Source organism: Genypterus blacodes, unplaced genomic scaffold, assembly GCF_046128005.1.
Source record: "Genypterus blacodes isolate CSIRO-AG114 ecotype Tasmania unplaced genomic scaffold, CSIRO-AGI_Gbla_v1 ptg000133l_1, whole genome shotgun sequence".
Classification (NCBI taxonomy): Eukaryota; Metazoa; Chordata; class Actinopteri; order Ophidiiformes; family Ophidiidae; genus Genypterus; species Genypterus blacodes.
Window position 1 is genome coordinate 2,011,895 of NW_027466935.1, and position 25,652 is coordinate 2,037,546.

General features: G+C 47.9%; 1 protein-coding gene across 2 annotated transcripts; it reads right to left on the reverse strand.

Moving 5' to 3' along the window:
• Positions 1–202: 202 nt before the first annotated feature.
• Positions 203–25,401, reverse strand: abl1 (c-abl oncogene 1, non-receptor tyrosine kinase). 2 transcript variants are annotated; one of them, XM_076164368.1, is made up of 12 exons: positions 24,862–25,401; positions 23,865–24,232; positions 8,128–8,292; positions 6,931–7,226; positions 4,956–5,228; positions 4,730–4,814; positions 4,395–4,572; positions 3,812–3,996; positions 3,571–3,723; positions 3,378–3,467; positions 3,160–3,288; positions 203–3,062 (listed from the first exon to the last, which is right to left on the reverse strand). In XM_076164368.1, the coding sequence occupies exons 2-12, from the start codon at positions 23,989–23,991 to the stop codon at positions 1,372–1,374; spliced, it is 3,372 nt and encodes a 1,123-aa protein (XP_076020483.1). In that variant the 5' UTR covers positions 23,992–24,232; positions 24,862–25,401; the 3' UTR covers positions 203–1,371. The 2 variants fall into 2 exon arrangements, with proteins under 2 accessions (XP_076020483.1, XP_076020484.1); XM_076164369.1 differs by lacking the exons at positions 23,865–24,232; positions 24,862–25,401 and adding an exon at positions 11,702–12,543.
• Between the last annotated feature and the right edge of the window lie 251 nt (positions 25,402–25,652).

Genomic DNA, 25,652 nt, shown 5'->3' on the forward strand with positions numbered 1-25,652 from the left:
GGAGGAATCTTAAAAAAGGAGCCGACGCCGACAGTACCATGGTGAAGTCGAGGCGGCGGCAGCGGCTTGTGGTCGACTCATGTCCTCGAGGCGTCGCAGTCAGACGGGCCGACGCGGGGGTGAGACGGCTGCAGGCCAGCGTGAGGAGCGTAATGATGTTACAGTGGAATTTGGTGTTTTTTTTTTGTTTTTGCAACGCTCAGCTTCTCATGTTTATGTTACTTAGTAAAGACAGCAAAGTGACAGATTTCCATGAAAAAATAATGCTTCAGTCCAGTGTTTCCCCCAGGAGATGCATACATACGCTTTCCGTTGTCTTTGCTGCTGGCGTGGGGGTAAAGGCCTCTGAAACAGCACAGACACACACATTGAGACCCAGAAAACACCGTCGGTCAGTCTGCCATCCCTCTCTGCAGCGCCACCTACTGACGGCTTTGTGTAACAGAGAGGTGACGGTTGTATGCAAACAGGAGCGCTCCAGTCGTAAAGTAACATTGTGATGGGTTGCTGAGTTGCTTCTGCTGCGCCCTGGTCCCTCTCCGGCACACACACACACGCTGGAGGCAAAGGCATTTGGTATGAAGATCGAACACTTTAATCCGCACGGCTATTTTTAACCACCTTCGCAAAAAATCCCAACTGAGGCAACATGTCTGCTTTGAGTTGGTGAACGGTGATCGGCTCTGTGCGGAGTGTTTAAGGCACGATGTGTTGCTTTGTTGCGTAGAGAAGTAAAAAAAAAAAACAAAGATAAATTGCCTCATCCGCTCGCTCCCATCATTGTTTTATGGCACAGGATTTCCAAATACTGCATTAAGCGTTCATTCACAATAAACGCCGACGCCCATCTCCACTCATCAATCACCGAGTGACCAATGGGCAAACATAAAAACCGATGGGATGATGAGATTCATTGAGCGTTCCGAGGCCTCTGAGAACACGCTGAGGTTAAGGCTTTTTTGCTTTTGCACGTTGTCGTCTCTGTAAATGAAACACGCTGACGGTGATTGAACTATCACAGGGGCCCTTTGTCTGCTCGTGTCACCCATGCAGGGAACACACAATATAAGACGTAATCGTTTCGAAAAACGGTTTGGTGAAAGGTCATGCTGACCCCCAGCCTCTGGTTGAGGCCAAACAGAGTCTGGGCTCATTCATAGTTAAGGCTTTTCCATATCACAAACTGTATAAAATTCATCTACATTTCTTTCATTCCATCCACAATAACCACAGGCTTAAGTGTCTCAAAGGGTTAAGCGTGTAGTCTGAATTAGACACTCTCACTCTCTTTACCCTTTGACCCGCTAACATGAGTTCCGCACGGGCTGCGGTTCACAAAAACGTTCCTCTCAGTTTCACCTCTCCATGTTGCTACCTCTGAACAATGTCGCTGATCTCTTTGACAGAGGACAGCAGCTTACTGAAGTCCTGCTGTCCGTTGGCGCCCCCAGTGGCTGTGGGGCAGATCTGCAGCTCGCGCAGGCTGTTCTCCAGCTTGTTGATGGCCTCCCGGAAGGCAAACTTGTTCCTCATCTGCTGGATGGAGTCGACGTAGCTGACGCAGTACTTGGACAGGTTCTTGCCGGCCTCCAGCATGGCGCTGTGGCTGCCCGTCTGTTCAGAGTTGCGGCAGATGGCGGCGCGGAGCAGCTCCGTGCCCTCCAGCACCATTTCGCGCGTCACGGCCGAGTTGGGCGTGCGCTCGGCCGGCTGGCGGGGGGCGGTCTTGCGTAGGGAGCGTCGGGTGTTCACAAGCGGGATGAAAGCGGTGAGCGAGGTCGGGTCACCTGGGGAGGTGAGGGAGGAGGAGAAGCCTCCTAAGCTCTGGGCGGAGACGGAGGTGGACATGGAACCGGCGGAGGCGGAGGTCTTTAACGGTTGAGGTTTGGAGGCGGAGCCCAGAGGCAGCTTCTTGGAGCCCTCACTGAGGGGTGTGCGGGCTTGGTCACTGACAGTGGTTGTGTGGTGGGGCTCTGAGAGAGAAGGGAAGCCCTTAGCTTTGACGTCTGAGGGGGCGGAGGACGGGGAGGGAAGTTCTTGAGTGGGGCTTCGGGAGATCTTTCCTGATTTGGCATTGGAGGGTGGTGGAGGCGGTGCTGGCTTAGGTTTCTGGAACTTTCCTCTCTCCCTGAGGGACGAGGAGTCCATATGCTTGTTCCGGCGAGCCCTGCACTCATCTGCGGCTGCCCCCAGAGCAGGAAAGACGTTGGGCTTGAGCAGCTCTGCGTGGAGAGCACTGGTCTTGGAGTTCTCCAGGCCTTGTGCTCCTGGTCTCCTGACCAGCTTTGGTGTCAACGCCTGAGGACTGGAACCTGGACTTGGATCAGAGTCTTTGAATACCTCGTCGGACGTTTCCTCTCCCTTCTTAGGCAGGCGGGGCGGGGGGGTGAGGGTGCCCATCCGAGGGGTCATATCCCCTTTCTGCTCGCTCGCTCTCTTGCGTGGCAGCGCCGGTTTGCCTCCAAAGGTGCCAGAGTCAAAGTGGCGCTGGCCCAGGTCCCGAGGCAACGTAACGGACTTCCACTCTGTGCCGTCAGAGCAGGGGGGCGTGCTGGAGGCAGAGGAGGACCGCAGAAAGCGCTTTGAGTTAGACACGGGTTCCTCCTCGCCAGGCGGTGTGATAGCGGTCTTGCCCCCTGGACCGGGAACTGCAGGGACTCCCTTCTTCCTGGGGAACAAAGGCCCTGGATAGGTCGGAGCGCCGTTGGTGATGCCGCCAGTCCCGTTGTTGTTAGAGCCCAGGATCTTTGAAAGGTCAATCCCGTGTGTGGCGTCATTGATGGTCAAAGAGGCGCCGTTGTTGAAGCTGTCGGTGTCTCGTGGGTCTGGAGTCAGGCCCCTCCTGTCAGAATGGACGTCCATCTCTCTGAAGGAGGAGCTGCGTTTGGGCGGAGCCGGCGCGTTCTTTTTCTTCTTCTTGATGAGGCTGAGGAAACCGCTGCGAGTCTTGTCCTTGTCTTTGGGCAACAAGCGGTCGTCCTCGTTCACGTTGCTGTCCAGGAGGGGGCGCTCTTTCCTGGGGAGCATCGGCGACGACACAGCCGCCTCAGGTTCCAAGGGGTCTGAGGTGGAGAAGAGCACAGATTGATCAGGGAAATGCTTTGTTAAAACTGGGAAATTTAAATTGAAAGCATCGATGAGAATGGAAGCGTGTCTCACCAGGACTGTCTCCATCCCGACTGTCCATGTTTTTACGCATAGTTCTGGTCTTGGTTGGCAGCTCTGGAGCCTGCTGGATGGGGCCCAATGTCATCTTCTTCCCTTTCTTCCCCAGCTCCTTTTCCACCTCTAGATGCACAAAAGGAATGTCTTTCATCTTCTAAATTAAACTTAAACACAAAGCCCTTCTCAATGTGATCGTGTGAAGAACCACCGACCGTCAGAGATGCTGGACTCCTGGAACATGGTCTCGAAGGCCTGATGCGTCTCGGCAAAAGACGGACGTTCTGACGGGTTCCACCTCCAACCTGATGGAAAGAAATCAAAATGGAGTCTGTCAGTTTGTTTCCCTTCAAATTACATCACCTTTTTTTGTCCTATCATGCATAGATGTTGCTGTTTGGCACTCACAGTCCCTCATGAGCTCGTAGACCTTCTCCGGGCAGCCCTCCGGTCGGTCCATCCTGTAGTCTTTCTCCAGCCGTTCGTAGACCTGCGACAGGTCAATGCCCGGGTAAGGAGACATGCCGTAGGTGGCGATCTCCCACAACAGAACGCCGAACGCTGGGAACACGGAGGCCACGACAATGAGTAACAGACGCACATATGGAACTGCAGCTGTGTTCGCATGTATAGCTTTGTCTGTGCTCACCCCAGACATCAGACTTGATAGAAAATTTGTTGTAGGCCAGACTCTCTGGAGCCGTCCATTTGATGGGGAATTTGGCCCCGGCGTGGGCCGTGTAGGTGTCTCCAGTCATCAACCGGCTAAGCCCGAAGTCCGCTACTTTCACCAGGTGGTCCCCCCCGACCAGACAGTTACGAGCGGCCAAATCCCTGGAGGAGAGAATATAGAAAGGAAGACGGGTTGATGGCGGAATTCAGACTTCTTCCGGTCAAAATGAGGCGGATATCAAACATCTACAAATGACAGATAAGCTGATATGAAGAGAAGTCAATTGTTTCCCCAACTCTGATGTTGGCACTTCAATCAAGATTCGCAAGCCGAGTCTTGACAAGCTTGAAAGTTATCTGGCAAATAGGAATGACATAACTTACATCATCTGCCAAAGAATCTAATTAAACGTGCCGGAACAAACCACCGATGTCACAACAGCGCCCGTCAGTGATGCAGCTGTGATCCGTGAGTGAACGGCTGAAAGGAGGAGCTGCTGCACGGAGCCGTACAGGAGGAAACCATAAGGAAACCATGAGAGGAGGAGATTGGAGCTCACCTGTGGATGAAGTTCTTCTTCTCCAGGTACTCCATGGCGGAGGAGATCTGCGTGGCCATGTAGAGCAGCACCACGGCGTTCACCTCCTCCCTGTTGCACTCCCTCAGGTAGTCTAGCAGGTTGCCGTGGGTCATGAACTCGGTGATGATGTAGAACGGCGGCTCGCGCGTGCACACACCTGCCAAGGACGGCAGAAAGTAAAATATGGGCGAACACTCTTTCCTGAACGCTTCTACTTGTTTTCATTTGTATTCTTTGTGCGTAACGTCTACGCCTACGCCTTCAAGAGCGGGGCCGAACTTCAGCAGAGCAACGGGTTTGGAAAGAGTCCTTACCCAGCAGCTGTACCAGGTTAGGGTGTTTGATCTCTTTCATAACGGCGGCTTCCTTCAGAAACTCCTCCACTTCCATCGTGTCCTCCTGAAGAGAAAGACAGAGAAGGGGGTTGAGTATTGGCAGAGCATTAGCTGCAGTTGCATCTGTAGAGCAGGAGGGGGCAGCATTATTCAGCCAAATCAAAACTCAGTGAATGTATTTTGTGTTTTCAGGAGGAATCAACACCTTAAGCGTCTTGACAGCCACAGTCAGGTTGTACTTCTTCCACACGCCCTCGTACACCTCGCCGTACTGCCCGCCGCCCAGCTTGTGCTTCATGGTGATGTCTGTGCGCTCCATCTCCCACTTGTCGTAGTTGGGCGACACGCCGTAGATGGTGGGCTTGTTGCGCTTGGGCGCCGGGTAGTGCAGCGTGGTGATGAGGCCGTCTGCCACCGTGGAGTGGTGGTGCACCAGCTCGGCCAGCGTGTTGAAGCGGCTTTCTGACGAGACGTACAGCTGCAGAGGACGAGAAGACACATGACCCTTACATTGTGGCCCTCTGCTTTAAAATACATCAAAACATGGAGAATATGGACAGCGTGGGTGACATAAATGAAGGAATAATTCTTGGCCTATCGTGAGAAAACCAGAAAGTTCCAGAGCTGCTGAGGGAGGCATTTTCTTAACAAAGCGTCTGCCGGTGGAGGGATTTCGGTGGGAGCAGAGTGGACGCCGTCTTTTCCTTTGTCCGGCTCTGACGTCACTCCAGGAAAAGCATACACATTGTGAAAACCTTGATAGAGATCAGCGCAGACTGTGTGAAAGGAGGCGGCGGAGGCGTTGAGCGGTGAGACGTTGGAAGAAGTGCTACCAGACTTCTGCTCTCCGTGCGTGGATGGAAAACAACGCGGCTCGGGGGAAGAGCAGAGCGCGTGTCCCTGTCCCGCCTGAGCCGTCCGTTTGTTCTCCTGCGTGCATACTTGTCTGCATCTGTCCGTGCAGATGCGTGTCTTAGCATGGGTGTCAGTGTGTGGCCGGCCTTCTGTCTGCTGGCCGTAAGGAGCAGCACAGCGGTGATTAAGGGGGCATTCCTGTCATACCTCGCGTTCCTCAGGCTCGCTCACCTCTCGACATCGCAACAGGTGACGACCGCCCTCAGCAGTGCGCTCTCAAATTACAACACTATGGGGGGGGGGGGAAATCCCACAGCAACACTTCTACCCATATAGTGCAATTCAAGGAACAATCACGGATGTGTGTTTAGTCCATTATAACCCCTGGTGGAGGAGACATTAAGATGGTCTTCACCCGCATCTGCATGTAAACAATATCAAGCATATTTAGGGATCTGCAATTTCGCAGCAGTTCCCAATTGCGATGCACGGATTACAAAGCTGTGATGATACCAGTTTGTCATGCATTCTCGTCTGGTAAACAAGTGAAAGTGGTGGATTCCTGTACACTTCTGCGTGCAACACCGTCAGCAGAGATAAGATGAAAACACGACAACAGTGACTAAACAGATCTGATGCTTATCTTTAGTCAAACAAACCCCACCGCAGTAACGCTCGTCTTACACCCACGCATGTTTTAGTTGTTACGCCGCATGACGCATCTGTGATCTCTTCAGACAAACCACATGTCATTTGGGAGCGTCTGTCTGCGTACGAGGCCCTGAGGAGCAGCGGAGGGGTCGCATCTTCCCTGCGCTTTGACAAATTCATGTTACTGAATTGCGATTTCGGTTTAAAGTTGAAAAACTGTGTCAGGCCCCCAAAACCAAATCAACAAGTCAGGGATATAAGTGAGTACAGCAGCTTATCGAGGCCGAACTGATGTGACTGACTCTCAGTGGCACAGACTGCTGACGTGACGAGCATTTAGGCAGAGACAATGGTTGGACTGACTGATCTGTTCTTGGGAATATCAACGGAACCTAGAGAGCATGTGATACACAAGCACAAACGCAAAAGGACAATATAAAGAAGACAGCTGCCATTGTTTCCTGTCCCTGGTGATTTCCACCTACACAGAGGAACTGTTATTGCGTAATCGCCCACACTCTCTGCAATGCAGTCTTCCCAATGCAGTGTGCGTGCGTGCGTGCGTGCGTGCGTGCGTGCGTGCGTGCGTGCGTGCGTGCGTGCGTGTGTGCGTGTGCGTGCGTGCGTGCGTGCGTGTGTGTGTGTGTGTGTGTGTGGTGAAGGTGTAGGCCTACCTTCCCGTCAGACGCAGTGTTAATCCTGTAATGGTAGACTCGGCCCTCGTAGCGCAGGGAGATGGACCTCTGGCCGGGGCTGCTCTCGCTCTCGCGCACCAGGAAGCTCCCGTTGATGCCCGAGCTGAGCAGGTACTCGGCGGCGTTGCGCGACACAGGCCCGTGGTACCAGCTGTGCTTCTCCAGGCTGTTGACGGGGGTGATGTAGTTGGACGGCACCCAGCCCTGGCCGTTCTTGGTCTGCGCCTCGCACCACTCGCCATTGTGGTTGTAACCCAGCACACGCAGCTTCTCACCTGCTCCGCCAGGGAAAATGAAAGTTTCACTTGTAATTGCTCACATTATCAACCTTTAAATACTGTTTTTTGTGTGACCTTGAACAAACTATTCATCCAGCTGAGCCCATTGTGAGTTTCCTCATTCTATGCATTGGGGGCAGCTCAACTGTTGAGATCTACCGTCATGTTGGCTGGGACTTTCATTTTCCACTGATCAGACCTTGGTGCAGGGAATTCATTTCTTTCCTGTAATTTAGACTGAAAATGACACTGAAACTAAAAAATGAAACAGGGCCTAGACTCTCCACATCAGTAGAATCATGAAACAGTACTTTAACCAAACTGGTATCAAAATAATAATGTATTCTGTGTAATGTGGTGAGGCACACAGATGCAAAGGACTTTTAGTGTGACCTGTATTAAAATGATCTGAATGTTTTGCACGGGGCATTTCCTTGCATATTCCATTGTGTGTGTGTGTGTCCTCTCCTTCCTTCCTCTGTTTGTCTATGCGATTCCATCTGCTGTATTGTTTTACAGTGGCTTCGGTGGAAAACAAAACACCGCACGTGAGCCCCATCGTCAGGAAGCGAGAGTCAGACGGGGATGAGGACACGGAGGAGGGAAGGAGACCAGACGGGAAGGCGAATAAGACAACGCGGCGACATTGACAAAACGCGGCCATCGCTTCCAAGTGACCTTTGCGAGTCCCTGTGGACGAGTGCGGAGGAAGATAGGTCCTTGTCCAAAATAACCCCAGAGGGACGGGCAACAGTGTGGACAAAGTGCAAGGCGTGGGATGAGTGGATGTTGCAAAAACAAACCTACTGTGATTTGAAATGGACCTGTAAATGAGAGCTGAACCCCTGACAGATCCAGGGCCTTCATCTGGAGAACCGGTTGTTTCTCGTTTGCTCACCTTTGGTAATGCTGAGCGTGTTGTCGCCGCTGGCCACAAAGTCATAGAGAGCGACGAACAGGTTGGGGTCATTCTCGCTGGGTCCGGCCAACAGGTTCTCTTTGGAGTTCCAGCGAGCCGCCTCGGTCAGACCCTGGGCCTCAAAGTCTGGTCTCTGGAGAGCTTCTGAAACAGACAGAACCAGCGGATCAACATGTAGGTTCACTAAAATGTGAAGCAAAAACGGCGGCTTGGAGTTTAGATTTGGATCTCGAGATCTTGAGTTACTGTTTTCATCCTTCCATTTCAACACACACAGAACAATGAATCAGCAGCAACACATCCCTCTCCGTGTGCCTTTTACCATACTGTACTTCCCCCAACTTCTTACTTATTCCCCGCACTGAGAGGTAAATGCGTAAGATAGTTAAAGAAGAAGTGTTAAAGTGACAGGAAGAGGAAGAGACCTTTAACAGCGGATTGATTGTGTGGCTTGCTCAGCTGTTGTCACACATGTTTTGGGAGACAAATGACATCTCTTCCCCCCCAGGAACACATGCCCACACATGCTCTCTCCCACACACACAGGCACATGGAGGTTTCCAATCTAAAACAACGGGCTAAGTGAATGGAGAGAAACTGCATTTCTATGACAAATGATTTCAATTGATTTGTAGGAACATTTGCTGTAAAGGCAAGAGACTGGCTACACATATGTGGCAAACGTTTAAGAAAAGTTTTATCGACCTTCAAGAACTTCAATTATCGGCCCATTTTATGATCAAGCATTTCTGTGGAACAGTTTCAGGAAATGAGACAAAATGCCTGATTTAAAATGGCTTTTTCAGAGCGACGCGTGAATAAAGGGAAGACAAAACATTACCCACGCAAACATGATGAACATATTTGATGATAGCATGCGTTTGCTGTGAAAGGGGCTGGAGTTTTATTCACCAGAGACACCACTTTGCATTCATCTACAGTATGTGGACGTTGTGCCCAGGCAGCTTTATGTGCTGTGCTGTATGTGCGCGATTAAAATTCCTCAGAAAAGCTCAGATAACAGTGCAGACTCCAGGAGAGAGATGACTTCACTCGCAGCATTAACCCAGAATTTGCTCCGCTGCACATCTATGGCCTGGAGGCAGGAACCGTGAGTCTAATGCTCCTTTTTTGCCATGTTTGGATACTGGAGGGACATTTGGAGAACCATCATCGGCCCCGGCGTTAGTTGGAGCATTTTTTGGATGGCGTGTGGCGTTCACTGACACTTTGCTGGCTCCACAGATCCTGGTGCTGGTCACTTGATATGTAGGTCAACCAGCAAAGACACGGAGGTACAACAAGAGATTAGTTTGACTAGTTTCCACCTTATCGGATCAATAACATATGGAGGCAAATGATCTTCTCTAAAGTACCTTAAAGAGGAAGATTTAAAGATGAAGATGTGTGATTCAGCTCAGTGAGATATTCATCTTGTGTAATCTCCCTCTGCTTTTTGAAGTTAATAGAATCCATCTTTACTGTTTACGGCAAATATTAGTTTTATACTTGCGTTCCGTTTCAAGAGGCTGTAACATCTATGGCGGGTACCTCATACCGCCTTATGACATGAAATAAGACTGATCCCTTAAAGCCCTCGGCGATCATTCATGCCTTATTTGGCATAGCACGAAGCATGAAAACTAAGCGAGCACAGCCAGCCATTTCTTCATAACTACGGAGCTTAAGTTTAAAAGAAACTAAATTCCGCTTTGTAAATCCAGTATAAACCATCAAATTATGGTTTCATAAGTTTTTCGCAGAATTTAATCAAAACCTTTCAGGACGCAGAAGCAGCGCAGGCGGGGTTTGTTGCGGGGTGAGTGAGCTGGATTGAATCAAGAAAGGTCGAAATGATGTTGTCTCAGTTGTGTCTGTGTTGTTTTGGAATATAATATGTACTGGCCGAGGTAGTTTACCCAAAAACCGCCAGAGCAGTTTGGTGCCTGGATGTTTTGCGGAAAAATGACAGACAACATTAGGAGAACGAATCGGAATCATCGAGTGGAACTACGGGGACCGATCGATCAGTTACGGACGCCGGAGACCTACCAGGAGACGCCATATGTCCAGTTTGGCTGGGTCATAAAGTGTGTAACAGCCCGTGTTGCACATGTCCATCTCACACGCCGCAAATACCACAGAAGGTGACAGGACACTGACACATGCACCGGCACACACCCAAAGAGAAAAGAAATAAAAAAACTAACTCAGTAATTCAGGAGGGGGGAAGGAGAATTACAGCGCTACAATTCTCCAGAGTCATGCAGTGGGAGAAATTACAGTACGGCCTGGCTCCACTCCTGCGATGACACTCCGAATGATTAAACGTGTGTGGAACTTGTGAAGAATTCGTGGCCGTGACTGTGCCGCTGTGAGCAACAGGAATGCAACCGAGCTTAGTGGATCACACCGATGCAAAGACAGAGACAGAGATTTCGTCAAAGCTGAACCAGGAACATCAAAATACAATGTCTGGTTCCACCGATGTCTACACCAGCCGAGGGTGAAGACGAAGGACCGTCAATCCACCTCACGTTCTGGATGGTGTCCATGAAGTCGGACCTTATTGGACCGCATAGTTCTGACCTCTAACCTACAGATTTCAGTGGGAGGGAAAGACAAACTGGTGTGGTTCTAAGAACTTTGGTAGACGCTAATGAGAAACAATAAAAGTCTTAATATGAGGCAAAGAACACTAGGATGAATAAAGGTTGAGAAACATTAAGCGCTAATATCTGTAACAGGAAACGTTTGGGATTTATTGTTCCTCGTCATCCACTTCAGCTGGGAGTAAACACGCGCAATCTGTTGGTGTTAAATCTTCTGGTTGCGCAATCTTGGACACAAGCGAGACTTCGCCGTGTCTTCCATTACTGATCGATTACTGCACCAGGTCAATGCGTCCTGGGGTTTCTCGGAACGTCTCCATTTCTTCACCGAAAAGAAAAAAAATCTATTATCCCGTTTCACTTTGACAAGAAGAAGGAGAAGAAGAAGAAGAAGAAGAAGGTCATTGGCTACTGTGGAGAAATGGAAAATGGTTCAGGTCTAGTTCCTGCACCGCAAACAAAATGCAAACATCTGCGTTATCTTCTAAGTTTGTGAGTTAGTTCTTATATATAAACACACTTTGAAGGGACAAGCGAGAGTTAAGTTGAAGGACATAATAGAATATAGTGCGCAGACTGAGATTAGATCCCCTCTCCTCATAAACAAGAGCTTAGTGGGACATGGCCAGGAATCAGATTTCCTTGTATTCTCTTCTCCGTCTCTTTTTCCACTTCTTTCCTCTGCAGCTAGCCAGTGTGTCTGGCCTCCCTCACCCTCCCTTGTGCTCACACTCTCCTCCCCCTTCTTCACTTTCCACAGTACAGGGATCATTGTTGAGACTATCGCACAGAAAAAGAGGCTAAAATACTCTGCTTCTATGCCGCCGATCGCTTTTCCGCTCGGACACCTTTATCGTGGATTGGTGTACGTTTCTCAGAAGGCAAACTTTCTACACACAAACACACATACACACACACAATCTATGGCGGCATACCCTTACCTTCCAAGTAACAGCTGGAGGAGGACGAGAGGCCTTTCTTTGATTTACACCCCACCAATTTCAGGCATATCTCCAACATTTTCATTTGCTTACTTTCCTTTGCCACTCGAAAACTTGGGGGTCCTTGTTCAAGTCAAATGTTCCTCGACAGATTCCCGTCTACATGCGCCCGGGAGGAGAAAGAGGCGATCACATCAAAGAGGAAGAAGAGGAAAAATCAAACACAGCACAAAGGCCGAACGGGTGCTGACATATAACGGTTTTCTTCTTTCCCCAGGTCCTTCCTGTTGCTGTAAATCCTTTTTTTCCTCCTCTCGCCCGCTCTTTTCCTCACACAGAGAAGCAGCTACACTAACCAAACTCTACCAACTCTCTCTTCCAAGTGTCTCCATTTTCTCCCTGTAGATTCTCGTAAGCTCTGCTTCCGTACGATCCCAAAAGTGCATGTTTTTCAGTCCAAAGGATTGCGAGGCGTGCAGATGTGTGAGTCGAGTGGGCAGCAGAGCGGTTCCAAACAGCGCTGTTGCTCTCTCCTGTCCCCTGTGCGAGTGTGTATCTGCGGCACAGGGACTCACTCGTGCTACAAGCTGCCAACAAAGGGCCTCTTTCAGGCTCGGCCCGCTGCACTCAGTGACATCAGCTGGTTGGGCCCCTCCCACCTCCCGCAGCAAAGACACAATGAGAGGGAGAGAGCTCTACCACACACACACACACACACACACAAACACACACTCACAAGAGTACAAACAAGACCACACCAACTCACGAGATTCACGCCAACATATGAGACAAAAGCTCCAGAGGTCTCATTAAAAGTGAAGTTCTAGCTCCAGAACAGAGCAGAAATATTCTCCCTTTCCTCCTTCTGGAGTCATGAGATGATTACTAGAAGCTCCTCCCCCAACTTTTTAACCCCCCTTCCCCCTCTCACTGTCTTCCTCCCCCTCTCTCTTCTCCTCAGCCATGCTCCTTCCTTCCCTCTCTGCACTCTGAAATGTTTACAGGTTAAAGTATCAGCTCTGGAAGCGGGTCAGGAGTTTCAAAGACGCGACTAAAGCTCTGGATCCAGAGCCTGCATCACAGAATCTCACAAAAATGGGAGTCAAGCACGCAAATCAATATATTTGACTTTATCCGATCGCTTATCTGTAGGGAAACATGTCTGGCCATGTGATTTGAGAGAGCGGCGGTGATTTGGCCATATCTGGAAGAAGCAAATAATCCTTGGCAGAAGCCGAGCACTCTTGCGACATGACTTTTTATCTCTCTTCTGTCTTTCCTCAGCTGTCTCCAAGCACAGATAAACAACATTTATTCAGAGGTTCGGTCGCAATTCTGAAGCAAATCCAGTGGAGCGTGGATAAAAGCACACAGGCGAGTCCGCGACATCTATGGCGTTTTGTTTCAAAGACTGTGCTTTCCCTTTGGGTCTGCCTTTGTTAACTGTTTTCCATCTAAAGCACTATTGAGATGGGATTAATGTTCATAAAGCAGCTAACCCATCACAGGATGTCTAATGTTTACCTGTCGTTTTCATGGTAGAAGGCTGCAGTACAAATAACAGAGACAGGAGTGCCAGCTCCATTTATGCGTCGTCGTCACATCAAACGGTCCCAAAGCCCACACGGTCCAACAATACACAACATGTCAAACGTCCTCTATCTAAAGATCTTTCTCTTGAGGTGATCACGTGGTCACGTCATCAAAAGTAGCAAGCTGTGAAGTTTACCTCAGGATGCCAGAAGTGCAAGTCTTCTGACAAGCATTAGCATTTTCTGGAATTTCTGTTCACGCTGTCCTCTTAAACCTCAGCGCCCACTTGAGTTAGACCAACAAGATATACAAGCTGGACGTGGGCCTCGCAGAATGAAGAAGGAGTTTCTTTGAGTGCTTCCATTCTTCAGGAAAACCGAGCAAAAACACCGAGTGTGACGGAATACATACCAACGCATCAATTTGTACCGACTTCAGTAACCTGAGGTTTATTTTTACTGAACCTTTTATAGGAGGAAGAAGACGCTGTGATCTGGTGAATGCAGAGTCTGTAAAAAATCTACCGACTTTGCAGATGGAGCTAAAACTACAAAGGTGCACCGACTTCACCTTCTCAAGTCAAACTGATCCTATCCAAGCTAAACTAAACCTCAAATTCTTAGCAAAAAAGCCAAACGATGCGGCTATTTTCTCTTCATATTAGCATTCAACACAAATTCAAAAGAAGCTGGCCAGTGAAATGAGCCTTATCGCTCCATCAGCTATGCTTCGTTTGGACTGGTGGGTTCAATCATGAAATAGTTGAGCGTAGAAGAGAAATATGATGAAACAGGCATCCTGGCATTAGACTCCTGGTGCTTCTATGCAGTTAAACAGTGGTTTAGTCATGATTTATGCCTCCATCATAGCAGGCTTCCAGTCCGTTCTGTCAGGACTGTTTGATGTAGCGTAGAGGTAGTTTGGAAAAGTTCGAAGAGCAATTGAAAAGTTCTGCCCACCGCTATCGGAACAAATGAGATTGCAAGATGTAAAAAAGGGGGCAGGGTATAGGAGATCATCACAGATATCACTTCTCATATTACAAAGACGCCTCACATCTCTGAGGTTGAAAGGACTCAGGAGATCATCGGGTATGGATTGGACAGGGTTTTTTCCTAAAGCGTACCCTCAGCAAAGTAACCAGATGAGCACAAACTGTAATGGTCACAAAGCCTTTCCAACTATTTTTAAAAACTAAGTTTGGTGTATTGTCAGAGGTCACCATTACAAACACACATGAATAAGCCCAGATCTGCACCAGTCTGAATCCTCGGGTGTTCTGAGCAGGCATGTATAGGGATTGATGCATGCACACTTTGCACAGCCTCAGTGGATTCGTCAGTAATGACCTCAGCACCCTGAACACCCAGCCACATGCCACCCGGCCCTACATCATCGCCGAGGCGCTGGTATGGCAAACTCGTGTACTCCTCTCATCTGCCGCCCCGCAAAAAAACAATTAGGAAGAAATGCACTTCCTCGAGCTCGGAGAGCGGCCCGTTAATTCACCGCAGTCGCAAAAGTGTGGGGAAGATGAGAGGATGAGGGGAAGAGGAGAGCGGCTATAAAATGAAGGAGGAGAGGGGAAAAAAAGGTTGCAGATGGAGAAACATGAAGCACATTGTTTGGAAGTGAGCTCATAGGAGAATCGCTCGCTTGCGTTTTATAATCCAGCCTCTCTCAGTATGTTAGCAGTTAGCTGACGTACATCCACCCACGGGATGGTTTTTGGCCCTTTTCCTCTCATGTACCCCCCCCCCCCCTCCCACTCTCCAGACTCCTCTCTCCAGACCTTCCAGCAGAGGACAGGTTGTGTTCCCAAACTCTCAAGAGGCAAGAATAAAATGATGCAACACCTTTGGGAAAAGAAGATGTTGATGAAAATCCATCAATTATGCATCCAGTGTTATTTTATGTGTCGAAATTTAGCGCTTGTGCGCCGCGATCATTCATTCCATGACAAGATGTGGCAGGCAGCAAAGGAGACTAATATTTGGGAGGGTTGATGCTCAAAAAAAGACTTATTCAGGAGAAGCTAGGCTCAATATACCCAAACAGAAACTTGCCTTGTGTGTGTCAGCACATTAATCACACCGTCTAACAATGTCAGAAATGTGAGCCAGACAACACTTGGCATCAACGCTGTTCATCTAAATCATGGATTAGGTAAGAGTTACCGGATTTTAAAGCAAATAGCTTTGTAATTACAGAGAGGGAGGAGCCACTCCGTCACGTTTACATGCCCTCTATACTCAAATTGTTTGTCCGTACTACGATTAAGCACTACACGTTGACGGCACTAATAGGATATCGCAACATATTGTGCAAGCGCAGTTGGAGGCAATGGCCGATGAGGACCATGCTCGGAATAAGATGTTGACACTGAGTAAGCATACTTCAATAACTCGCCTTCATCACAGTCTGTGTCTCATCCGCTGCTGAGTCGAAGTGAGCCGCCAAAGCCCTCGACTGCAGCCAAAGCCTACTTCAATGTCAGACCGTTAAGGAGCATATATGTGTGTACTACATGTGGTGTATGCACGTGTGTGTACATACATGTGGCTATTTACCCAGTGCCCTCTGGAGAATGTCTGAGGCTGGCGGCCGGGCGGATAAAGTAAAGGGGTTTGGAGTTCCACATAAGTCTGCAAAGTGTACTTTCCCCAGCAAAATCTATAGTCTGACGCACAGCGAGATCAGCCGCTTTGGTTTCACCGAGTTCATATTGTTACAACAGATGGATCGAAGCTTCTCACATCATTCCAACTTCTCAACTGTCCCTCCACGTTCACGTCCTTAGAAAAAAGATTCACCAACCGTTGCTGAAGGTGCTACTTCTGAGGTACGACACAACGATGCATCTGGTGACCTTTTTCCGAATCAACGATTGCTTGGAACAAACTGAGTCGACAACTGGACGGTACCGATGTGGATTATGCAATAACGGTGTTTTGAGGTATTTCTCCGGGCTTTTCTTGGACTAGATTTTGGGAAGAGTATGAACAAGTATTTAAGTAAAATGTCGTTAGAGAGAGGGTGGGAGTTCTAGCCTGAGCTTTTATAGCCTTATGAGCTTGTTAATGCACATCTGCTCACACACACACACACAACCACACACACACCACGCAATGACTCCCACCCTCTACCCTTTCGCTTCAAGGTGACTTGTTTAGAAAATCCGTCAGCTCAGCTTCAAAGAAATCGTTGATAAAGACGTCACGAGAACAAATGCATGCGAGCATAAGTGAGACAGATGGAATTAAACCCAGCTGGCCAATTGGAACATGACTAGAACAATTTCATAATGATGACAAACACTACACAGGGCGACACAAAGCCGGTGATTGAGCGCGACGCTTGATCTTGTGGACGGCTTTGGTCAGACAGAAGTAGATAAAGCGACAAATGTGACAAACCTAGAAGCTCGAACAGACGCAAACCCTCAGACGTTTACCTCACAGACATGCAGATCAGACGCACGCAACCAGGCAATACTTCACTTTGTCAAGGACAAATGCGGCATGAATCACGGGCGATGAAAAGGTCTGTAAAAAACAATAAGGACAAAAGGGCCAAGGGACGGGCCGGACAAACTCGTTCCATCCAGAGGGAGCTACATGAGAGTCCTTGAAGGGAGCGAGTGCTAATTCAGTCATTTTCTCAGATATTAGCTAAACTACCCAATTTGGGGGGGAAAAGTAGTGCTGGCAGGACGCCCTGGTTTTTATATATTCCATTGTTTTATGAGAGTGCAGATGAGGGAAGCCAAACTCTTACAGAAGGGAAAGGCGAGAAGCAAAGAGAAGGCTTCATGCACAAAACCTGTGGGTGGGAGTTTGGTCAGGTTAGAGCTACAGCCTTTCCAGCTTTGTTCATTGATTTGGTTGCACAAAGAGACAACACAAATACCGTGATTGGTGGGGGCTACCAGCAAAAAGCAATATTTGTCAATATGTCCAGTTTGTCAAGAAGACAGACAGATGCATAAAAGAGTGACTGGGGCTTATGGGGCTGCAGCAGTGGAGCTGCTTGGTCTCTTCTTTGTGTTTAAGTGGATCCAGATGCAGTGAGCATAGCAATCTGCCTCTTATAGCAATAAGAAGAGGAGCTTAACAAAACACAAAGGGACAGCATACCAGTACAGTACCGGGTGGACATATGGGGGGGAGGATTGGGATGAGGATTTCAAGTTTAAAGGGACTAAAGGGACGGTAAGCACCTGGAGAAGTTAGAGAATGAGGATAAGACTGAGTTCTCCTTCTCAACAACTTTCTGTGGCAGTTGAATCGCAGCGTGAATGCAAGGAACCACGTACAGTACATACTTTTGGGGTAAAGTAGTTCCTAATTTAAGGAGTTTTTTTCTGTAGGCTGTTGAGGGGATAGAAGACTTCAGAACCAGGAGGCCGTAAGTGTGTGAAATGTTGGCGATGACATCGAGCTGGCATCTTAGGTAGCAGGTTGTCTGCAGAGAAAACAACAGCTGTGTCTGGAGCTGCTGCTCAGGCATGGAGAGGGGAACAGGGGGGCTTTTTTTTCTGTGTGTGTGTGTGTGTGTGTTGTGTGCATGTGTGTGGACCCAAGTGTCGAGAGCTCCCACGCTGCATTCCTATCCAAACTTGGAGGTTCTCAGTATTCATGTAAGAGTGTTATTTACATGTATATGTGTGCATACATTCTGTAGGTAAACGTATCCTTTGTTTAGAAAGCGGGCAATGTTTCGTGTAGGTCTAGAAATATAAACTAGCAACTCAAACACATATTTTTCATAAAGGAAAGAGACACTTTGGTCAAACAATCAGAAGCCCAGATTCTCAAACAACTGTTGACAGATGAATGAGCGGGAACCAGAGTGAGATTCGATGACTCAACAAGCTTGTTTGCCCCAAACCGACATGCTTACATTTCAATTGTTCTGGGATAAACAATGATTTCTTTATGTATATGTAAAAGCCTTTTGTTGTCCAAGCTTTAGTCATTGTGTTTTTTGTTTTCATTGGGTTTTGCTTTCATGGATTTCCGTCCAACAAGAATCAGCTCATTAAAAAGTAGCAAAAACATTCTCTGTGATAGAAAGACCTTTGTTCAGCAATGTAGAGAGAGATTGGCTTTTGGCTCTTCTAGTTGTACATTAATACATACACACATTTATCAGCTATACCGTAAAGTCTAATCATTTATGAGCTGACAGACAGACAGACAGATGGACAGACAGACGAGGGGGTGGCGGGGGTGTTGCACCACTTATTTGAGAGTGGAATGCACAACAGGTCGGATTCTTCACTGCACTGCTGTTGCCTGCCCCCATGTTCATCTCTCACCTCCCGACTAGAACTATAAGTTGGTACATTTGCACAGTGGAGCCTTTACCTTCACACGTACATAGAGCCATTAAGATGGAGATGTCTCGTGTCTCTGCCTCATTAAGTACTATGACTTATTCCTGTCCTACATTTCCTATAATTCCACAGTAATGAATCTATCAATCGATTTCAAAGCTGCAGTCTAGTAGATTTCACTTCTTTCAGATTGACTCCACCAGTAGAAGCCACATAACAGCCACCCACTTCACCCAAAAGTCTTTACCGACCCGTTGGTGCTCCACAACCCACGTCATGAGTGGAAGAGAGGGGCCGTGTGAGGCAAACACTGGGCTGATTTATGCATACCACACACACCTGCTGAGGCTAGTCATCAGCTAGCGTGGGAATAAAGTGGACCCCTTTCCAGGTGGTCAAGGCCTGATGAGAGGGGAGCACACGTACTAATCAGCAATGAGGCTTCCAACCAGGGACACACACACACACACATACATAGATATATAAATTCTGACAGCGTATGAAGAATCTGATGTAGCCTAGTAAACAGAGCACACAGCTGCTATCAGGTTTAGATAAGAGCAGGTAAGTATGCTGATAAGATGTGACCGAACTCTTCTTGTTAAATAATCCAATGAGTTGAGGCATTGCAGATTATCAACAACAGCAGCTCCACTGTGTGTAGACTCAGAGCAGCATGTGTGTGTGTGTGTGTGTGCGTGCGTGCGTGCGTGCGCTTTGGTGTTCTTTGGAGCCACATGGTGGCGACGTGGCCAGCCATGGCAAGAGGCAAGCCACTAAGGGCCTAACAGCTGGTCTGAATGAGCGTTACTATGAGGCGCCTGCTGCGTGGGCACGTAAGCGGGTACACACACACACACACACACACACACACACACACACACACACACACACACACACACACACACACACACACACACACACACACACACACACACACACACACACACACACACACACACACACACACACACACACACACACACACACACACACACACACACACACACACACACACACACACACACACACACACACCTCCCATCTTCAGGACCCACTGGGATCATGAGGGGAGATTTGTGTCTAGACTGTATAGATTCCACGAGTTCCAGCCAAGAAAGAGTGAGTTACGAACTAAAACACAAATAGACTCATTGGCTGGATGCAAGATGAAGGCAGCTGCTGCACAAGAGACGCACACACACACACACACACACACAGACATTGTATGACGACACTGAGACCACCTACCCTACACCCTAAATGCACCTTTGCTCTAAACTCCCACAGAGGGTCTCCTTCCTCACCCTTCCTTATGTTGCACTTCAGTCCTGCCCCCCATAGCTCCTCCCACAGAGGACACCAGACCTGATTGACAAATGAGGAAGTGGAGCTCAAAGGTTTGTCCCAAATCCGATTCCATCAGTTGGAGATGTGACAGAGACATGATAGGGCTTCATTGTTTGGGCTTTGATTCAGACGTTGCTCAGTCATAACTGTCTCTAACTCTATGAGGACATTTAAAAAAACTTTTGAAGGGTTACTCACAGTACAAAACATAAGGAATTGTATAATCAAAGTTTTTCTCTCATTTTATGCAAGCATTTCTGACATGAAAGCAAAACAAAATACTGTGTTTGATGCCGAGTGACAGCATGAGATCAACATGACAAGATTCATGCAGGTTGAGAGCGTTCACACACCCCATTGTGACGTCCACCTGTGAGTAGTTCATAAACATTCCAGCAGGATGTGTTACTTATCCAGGCGTGCAGGAATGTATGGAAATTCGGTAAAGGTCATCGCGGTGAAGCATTGTTTTCATATTAACTATAGGGTTAATAATGTCAAATCTGCATTCACATCTGGGGAATCCACAGGTTTATGCCACAGACATGCAAGTCAAGAAGGTTCCTTGTTGTATTCGCCAACATGTTAGCTTGATAGTTTGTGCGTTCGTCCCCTTATGGACCGGTGACTCCGGTGTATTGCGTTGTCTTACATCCTGCTCCCGACGACGCAGGAGCCGGCTAGCGGTGTCGGCGAATAGGTGGCGTGTCATCATCTGAATACTTGAAGCTCTGCCACATTAGCCTGCAGGCAAAAATGATGGGGTGAAGCCTATGAGCGAGAAGAAAAGCCCTGCTGTGCCCACGACTGAAACCTATCCAAGCAAGAAGCAACATGTCGGAGGTCTCAACATCTTCTGTAACCCGACGCGTCTGACTGATGACCATGGGCTGGCACCGTTTTCCTTTTTGTTGTCTCCACACACACACACACACACACACACACACGCTTGCTGTGGCTCAACTTTCAGACGGCAAAGGCTAATCAGCAACCCGCCGCGTGCCAAAACTGCCGTCTGTCCACGGTTACACACAGGAATTTGGTTGCGATTTATTTTGGTCGATGCGCTTCCATTACCTTCTGCAATACAATATGCTGTTTTAATGCAGCGCTGCATTTGTTGGTATCAAAACAACAGATACAAGAACCTCAGTGACTGGATAGACCATATACGTCAATCAATCAATCACAAACCAAGCAAAGCACCATTATACTCTAAAATGTTTGCTTTCATTTGGAATTTATTCACAAATCAGCCAAAAGACAGTGGTTGCCAGTAACACAGTAAGCCCCCCCCCCCGCCCTTTCCTTTGAACCCTTTAACCTCGGAATCCTGCTCTGCTTTCCTCTTTTCTATATCAGCTCTTTACATGGGATGGCAGGAAAAGCAAGTAAGGGGCACCATTCCTCCATTCCTTCAAACTCTAACGCAGCAATTTCTCTTCCTGCGCTCAGTCAGAAAACATTCCAGGCGTCTGACACAAAGAGCAAAAAAAAAGGGAACGAAATGCACACATTAGAGCAACCTAATACTCACAGCACCACTAGGTTACATCTGTTCAAATTACACCAAAGGGCACACGGAGAGCATTAAAGGCTGCTGATGCACCAATTGTAAGAGACGCAAGCTGAAGAGCTCTAAAGCAATGCACTTCTGTTGTCTCTCAGGCATATGTTGAAACTGAAAAACTGAAACTCAACCTATTTCCAAGGTTGGACTTAAGAGGATGCTCAGTTTGGTGATTCACAAAGGCCCACTGGGAGAACAACAGCTGGAAATATGTGAGCTATGGTTTCAAAAATCCACTACCCCACTCAGCCCTTACAACCCTGCGCTAGCTAGCCAGTGAGATCATACCTTCCCACTGTACAGTACACCGTGGTGCCAAAAGCAGAGACAGGTCTTTGCTTGCCCTTCACTGCCTCTGCCTCCCTCTCAGGCAGCTGCATGCTGAGGTCTAAACCTGCCTGTTGAGAAGCAGCATGGCACTGGTGAGCCAAATGTTAGCGAACTGGAGCTCACCAGGAAGAAAAATCAACATGGATGTAAAGTTGTGTGCTGATATTGCCCTCTGCTTGCCCTGTGACTCACATCCTCTCGCTCTGGTCTAACCAGCTCATCGCAGGAGGAAGACTGGGGGGGAAGAGGCAAAACAAATACACCCCGTGTCACTGACCCTTCGCCAAATTCGATCCATTTACCGGCAAAACCTTTCATTCTGTTTTTCTGACCTTCCCTGTCCTGCCCCCCCCCCCCCCCCACCCCCCCTTGATGTTATGCAAGAGTCAGAGTCAGTGGAAAGTATCGCCGCCAAGGCAATCACCGTCGTACAGACACATTTGGTAAACTTATCAGCTGGTTTGTCTGCATATCATGCTTGTGGTTCAAATGTTTCACAATGCCAAATAGTTCCGCTTAATCTCTCCAAAGATCCATTCATTACTGACTTGATGCCATTTTTATAGAACATCCCATTTTGCGTTGATGTTGATGAAACGTTACAGGATACAACCAGGTTTTGTTTTCGTTAGACTTCACAATCAATAAGCCTTTGCTTCACACAGAAATGAACTGATGTGAAACATATTTGTATGAACACAACTCACTCAAACCTCCCTTTGCTTTGGCTGTATTGTGTGTTTTGTGCTATACTGGCTTATAAATGAAGACAAAGGCACTCAGACAGACTGACTGCTTTAAGTATACCATCATTGCATAGAAGCCACATAAGCCCTGTGGCCTTGACCACACCAGGCAAACATCTCCAGCTAAGACATTCATCTCTCTGTGATTCAACTCACAACATTTTACTGTCCAATAAATCACCCAAACCATCACAAGGAGCCCTGGAGAGCACTGACATTTCAATCAATGTAGATAATGATCCAAATGGGACCGACCACCCAAATGGCAGAGAGAGAGTAAACAAAGGAATACAAGATTTCAATATTATATTTGGACATTGTTATATTGCCATAACAGCTCTATGATCAATTTTTAAGCTGAGTTGTGTAATTGTTGTTAACAACCCTGCAAGTGCAGTACAAAACACAACATCTACCCTTTGTTGATGTGCATGCACACATGAAGAAGAAAACACCAATGGAGATGAGGAGTGTTACCAACCAGTCACATCTGGCACAACAACACCGTACGGACTTGAAAAGTGAGGAGGAAGAAGAAGGGCTATCATTTGCTTTAAGCTCTATAAACATGCCTGGGAGATCTGATTACCGTTAAACACACCGGCAAACACCAACAACTCTTAGTTACCATTTTATGGCTTGTAGATATTACAGACAATATCAGGTTATCAATCCACTATTCTTCCCAATCAGTTTATGCAGCAAGCTTGTGTGAGAACAAGCAGAGGTGCAAACCATAGCAACCACACACTGATTCCACACAAACACAAACAGGAGAGAGGAAGTGTTGCGCTCGGCCACAAACGGCAACACTTCCCTCAGATCACTTCTGTGGAGGTATAATCATTAACCGTTGCTTCAAACTACACATGTCTCAGTGTAGGATGAAAGAACACCACTCCAGCAACTATGTGACCCTGGCTGCTGCTGCATCAGGCTGCAGGTCGCTCTGAAGCATCACTTTGCCATGGGCAGACCTTCAGGTTCTAACACAGCATCTTGATGTTCGCTGCTTGTCAGAAATGATGCGGTTGTTCAGATGAATCCATGCTGGCAACAAATCATGAATGACAAACAATCACAGCAAAGACCCATGGCAGGGATCACTGTAGGTGCCCACCTCGGGTTCCACTGCACCGATATTCATTATCATTTATTAGGTGGGGAAGTAAAGAGGCTACCATATTAGCAGAGACACATACCTATGAGGGCAGATGCAGTTCCCATAAGTCAGATTGAAAGATGTACTGACTGGCAATGACAAACAACTTCTCATATATAAAACAGTGTGCTTACCGTGCACAGCAAAAACATTAAAGTGCTGGGCCCCATGGCGCGACGACTCTCTCTTTGCACCCTTGATGAAGGCTGGAAGACTCGGTCTCCTCTGGTCCCCTACAAACTTCCCCGGCTGCTGCCCCATAAGGGCAGGGGGCCAGGCCTCAGCCGGGACAACTCCAAGCCGGACTCAGTTGCTCACCGTCCAACAGTTGGCCACTAAGCAGGGAAGGGACAGGGAGAAGACAGGAGCCCCTTTCCCTGCCTCAGCTCGGCCAATGCGGGTCAACACTGCAGATCCGTACTTCTCCAATAAGTCTCTGGTTATCATACATTAATAGAAGTGGGGTGTTTCAGGAGTCATCAAAAGACATTTTTACCTGAATCTGGGAAGGGGAAACAAATACAGTGATTCAGTTAGCACATAAAAACAATAGACATCATACAAATTGTGGTTTCTGATTTAGACTTTAACTATGACTGATCTGCAGTAACAGAGAGAGCAGAGGCCAAACCAACATGCCTCCAGGATAAGAGTAACTTTTTTTAAGTCATTTATTTAAGTTATATGAGAACTTTGTACAGTTTTAAACACTCAATGTCTCACAATTTTGCAGGTAAAGTTATTAATAGCTACCCTCCATTGTTTCTCTTTCTGTACTGTTCTATTCAAGCTTATTTCTCTCCCTCTAAACCTGGGATGCCCTCTCCTCTCTTGCCAACCTAATAACTCACCTGATAAAGTAAGACAGCTGGTACAATATAATGAAAGTTAAATCCCTAACTGTCGAGCCATTTAATGTTGGAAGGAGAAGCAAATACTTCAAATACTTTGCATAAAGGAAGAACAAGTTCCTCTACAAGTTCCACGGCTCTACTGGTGGACTTTATGGCACAGTGTAACGACTGAAACATCTTTAAAAGTCAACTCGGTTTAAATGTCAGCATAGCAAACACAGCAGACAGTCACAAAAGTTATAGAGTGGAGTTAAAGTGTCTAAAGAGGAGAACTTACACGGCCATGGAAGCGTTAGTGCTGCTGGGAAGCTAACGCTGGAGGTAGCCATGCAGGCTAGCGTTAGCCTGTGGTTATGCAGCGGGGCAGTCAACACTTTTTCTCCGGCTGCGTCTCCGCTCACGCGCCGGCAGCAAACGGCGGACTCGCGCACGTTAATGTCCCACCAAACAAACACCGCAGACCGTAACAACCTTCTACTTTGCCAGCGGGTTCATCTAAAAAAAATCCACAACCAGTTCCAAACTTCCGTGTCCCACTATCCCCGTCTTGCGGAGTTTCTTCCCTGTGGTACCCGGACTAAGAGGCACTTCACTCATAGAGGCGCAGGCAAATCCGGGGGGGAAAAGTCAGTTAGCCAGACCGCCGTGGGTCTCTTCCTGCAAGCCTTTCGCCCTTCGTACAGCCGCCCAGCTCTTCGGTACCGAACCCTCGGCCCGTGTACTTATTCATCGCTCTCACGTGAAAATCTCAGCTTTAAACTTTGGTCGAGTAGTAGTTGTGTCGCTGGGGCCGCCATACTTCCAGACGCAAGGTGGTTTACTGAAATATGTGGGTGTGGCTACGTCTGACGTCACCGTGCGTGCGTGGGCTAGTACGGGGGACCAGAGCTGTTGCTTCACTCTAATAGAGAGTAATGGATATGCACACATTTGATATTCTGTAATTAATAACAAATTTAAAACAACAAAGTTTCATGAAATCACTTCTCAGACTGACATTTATCTTTCCTAAATCAGACACATTCTGATTTAGTTGATTTATTTAAGGTGGATAAATTCAGGATAAGG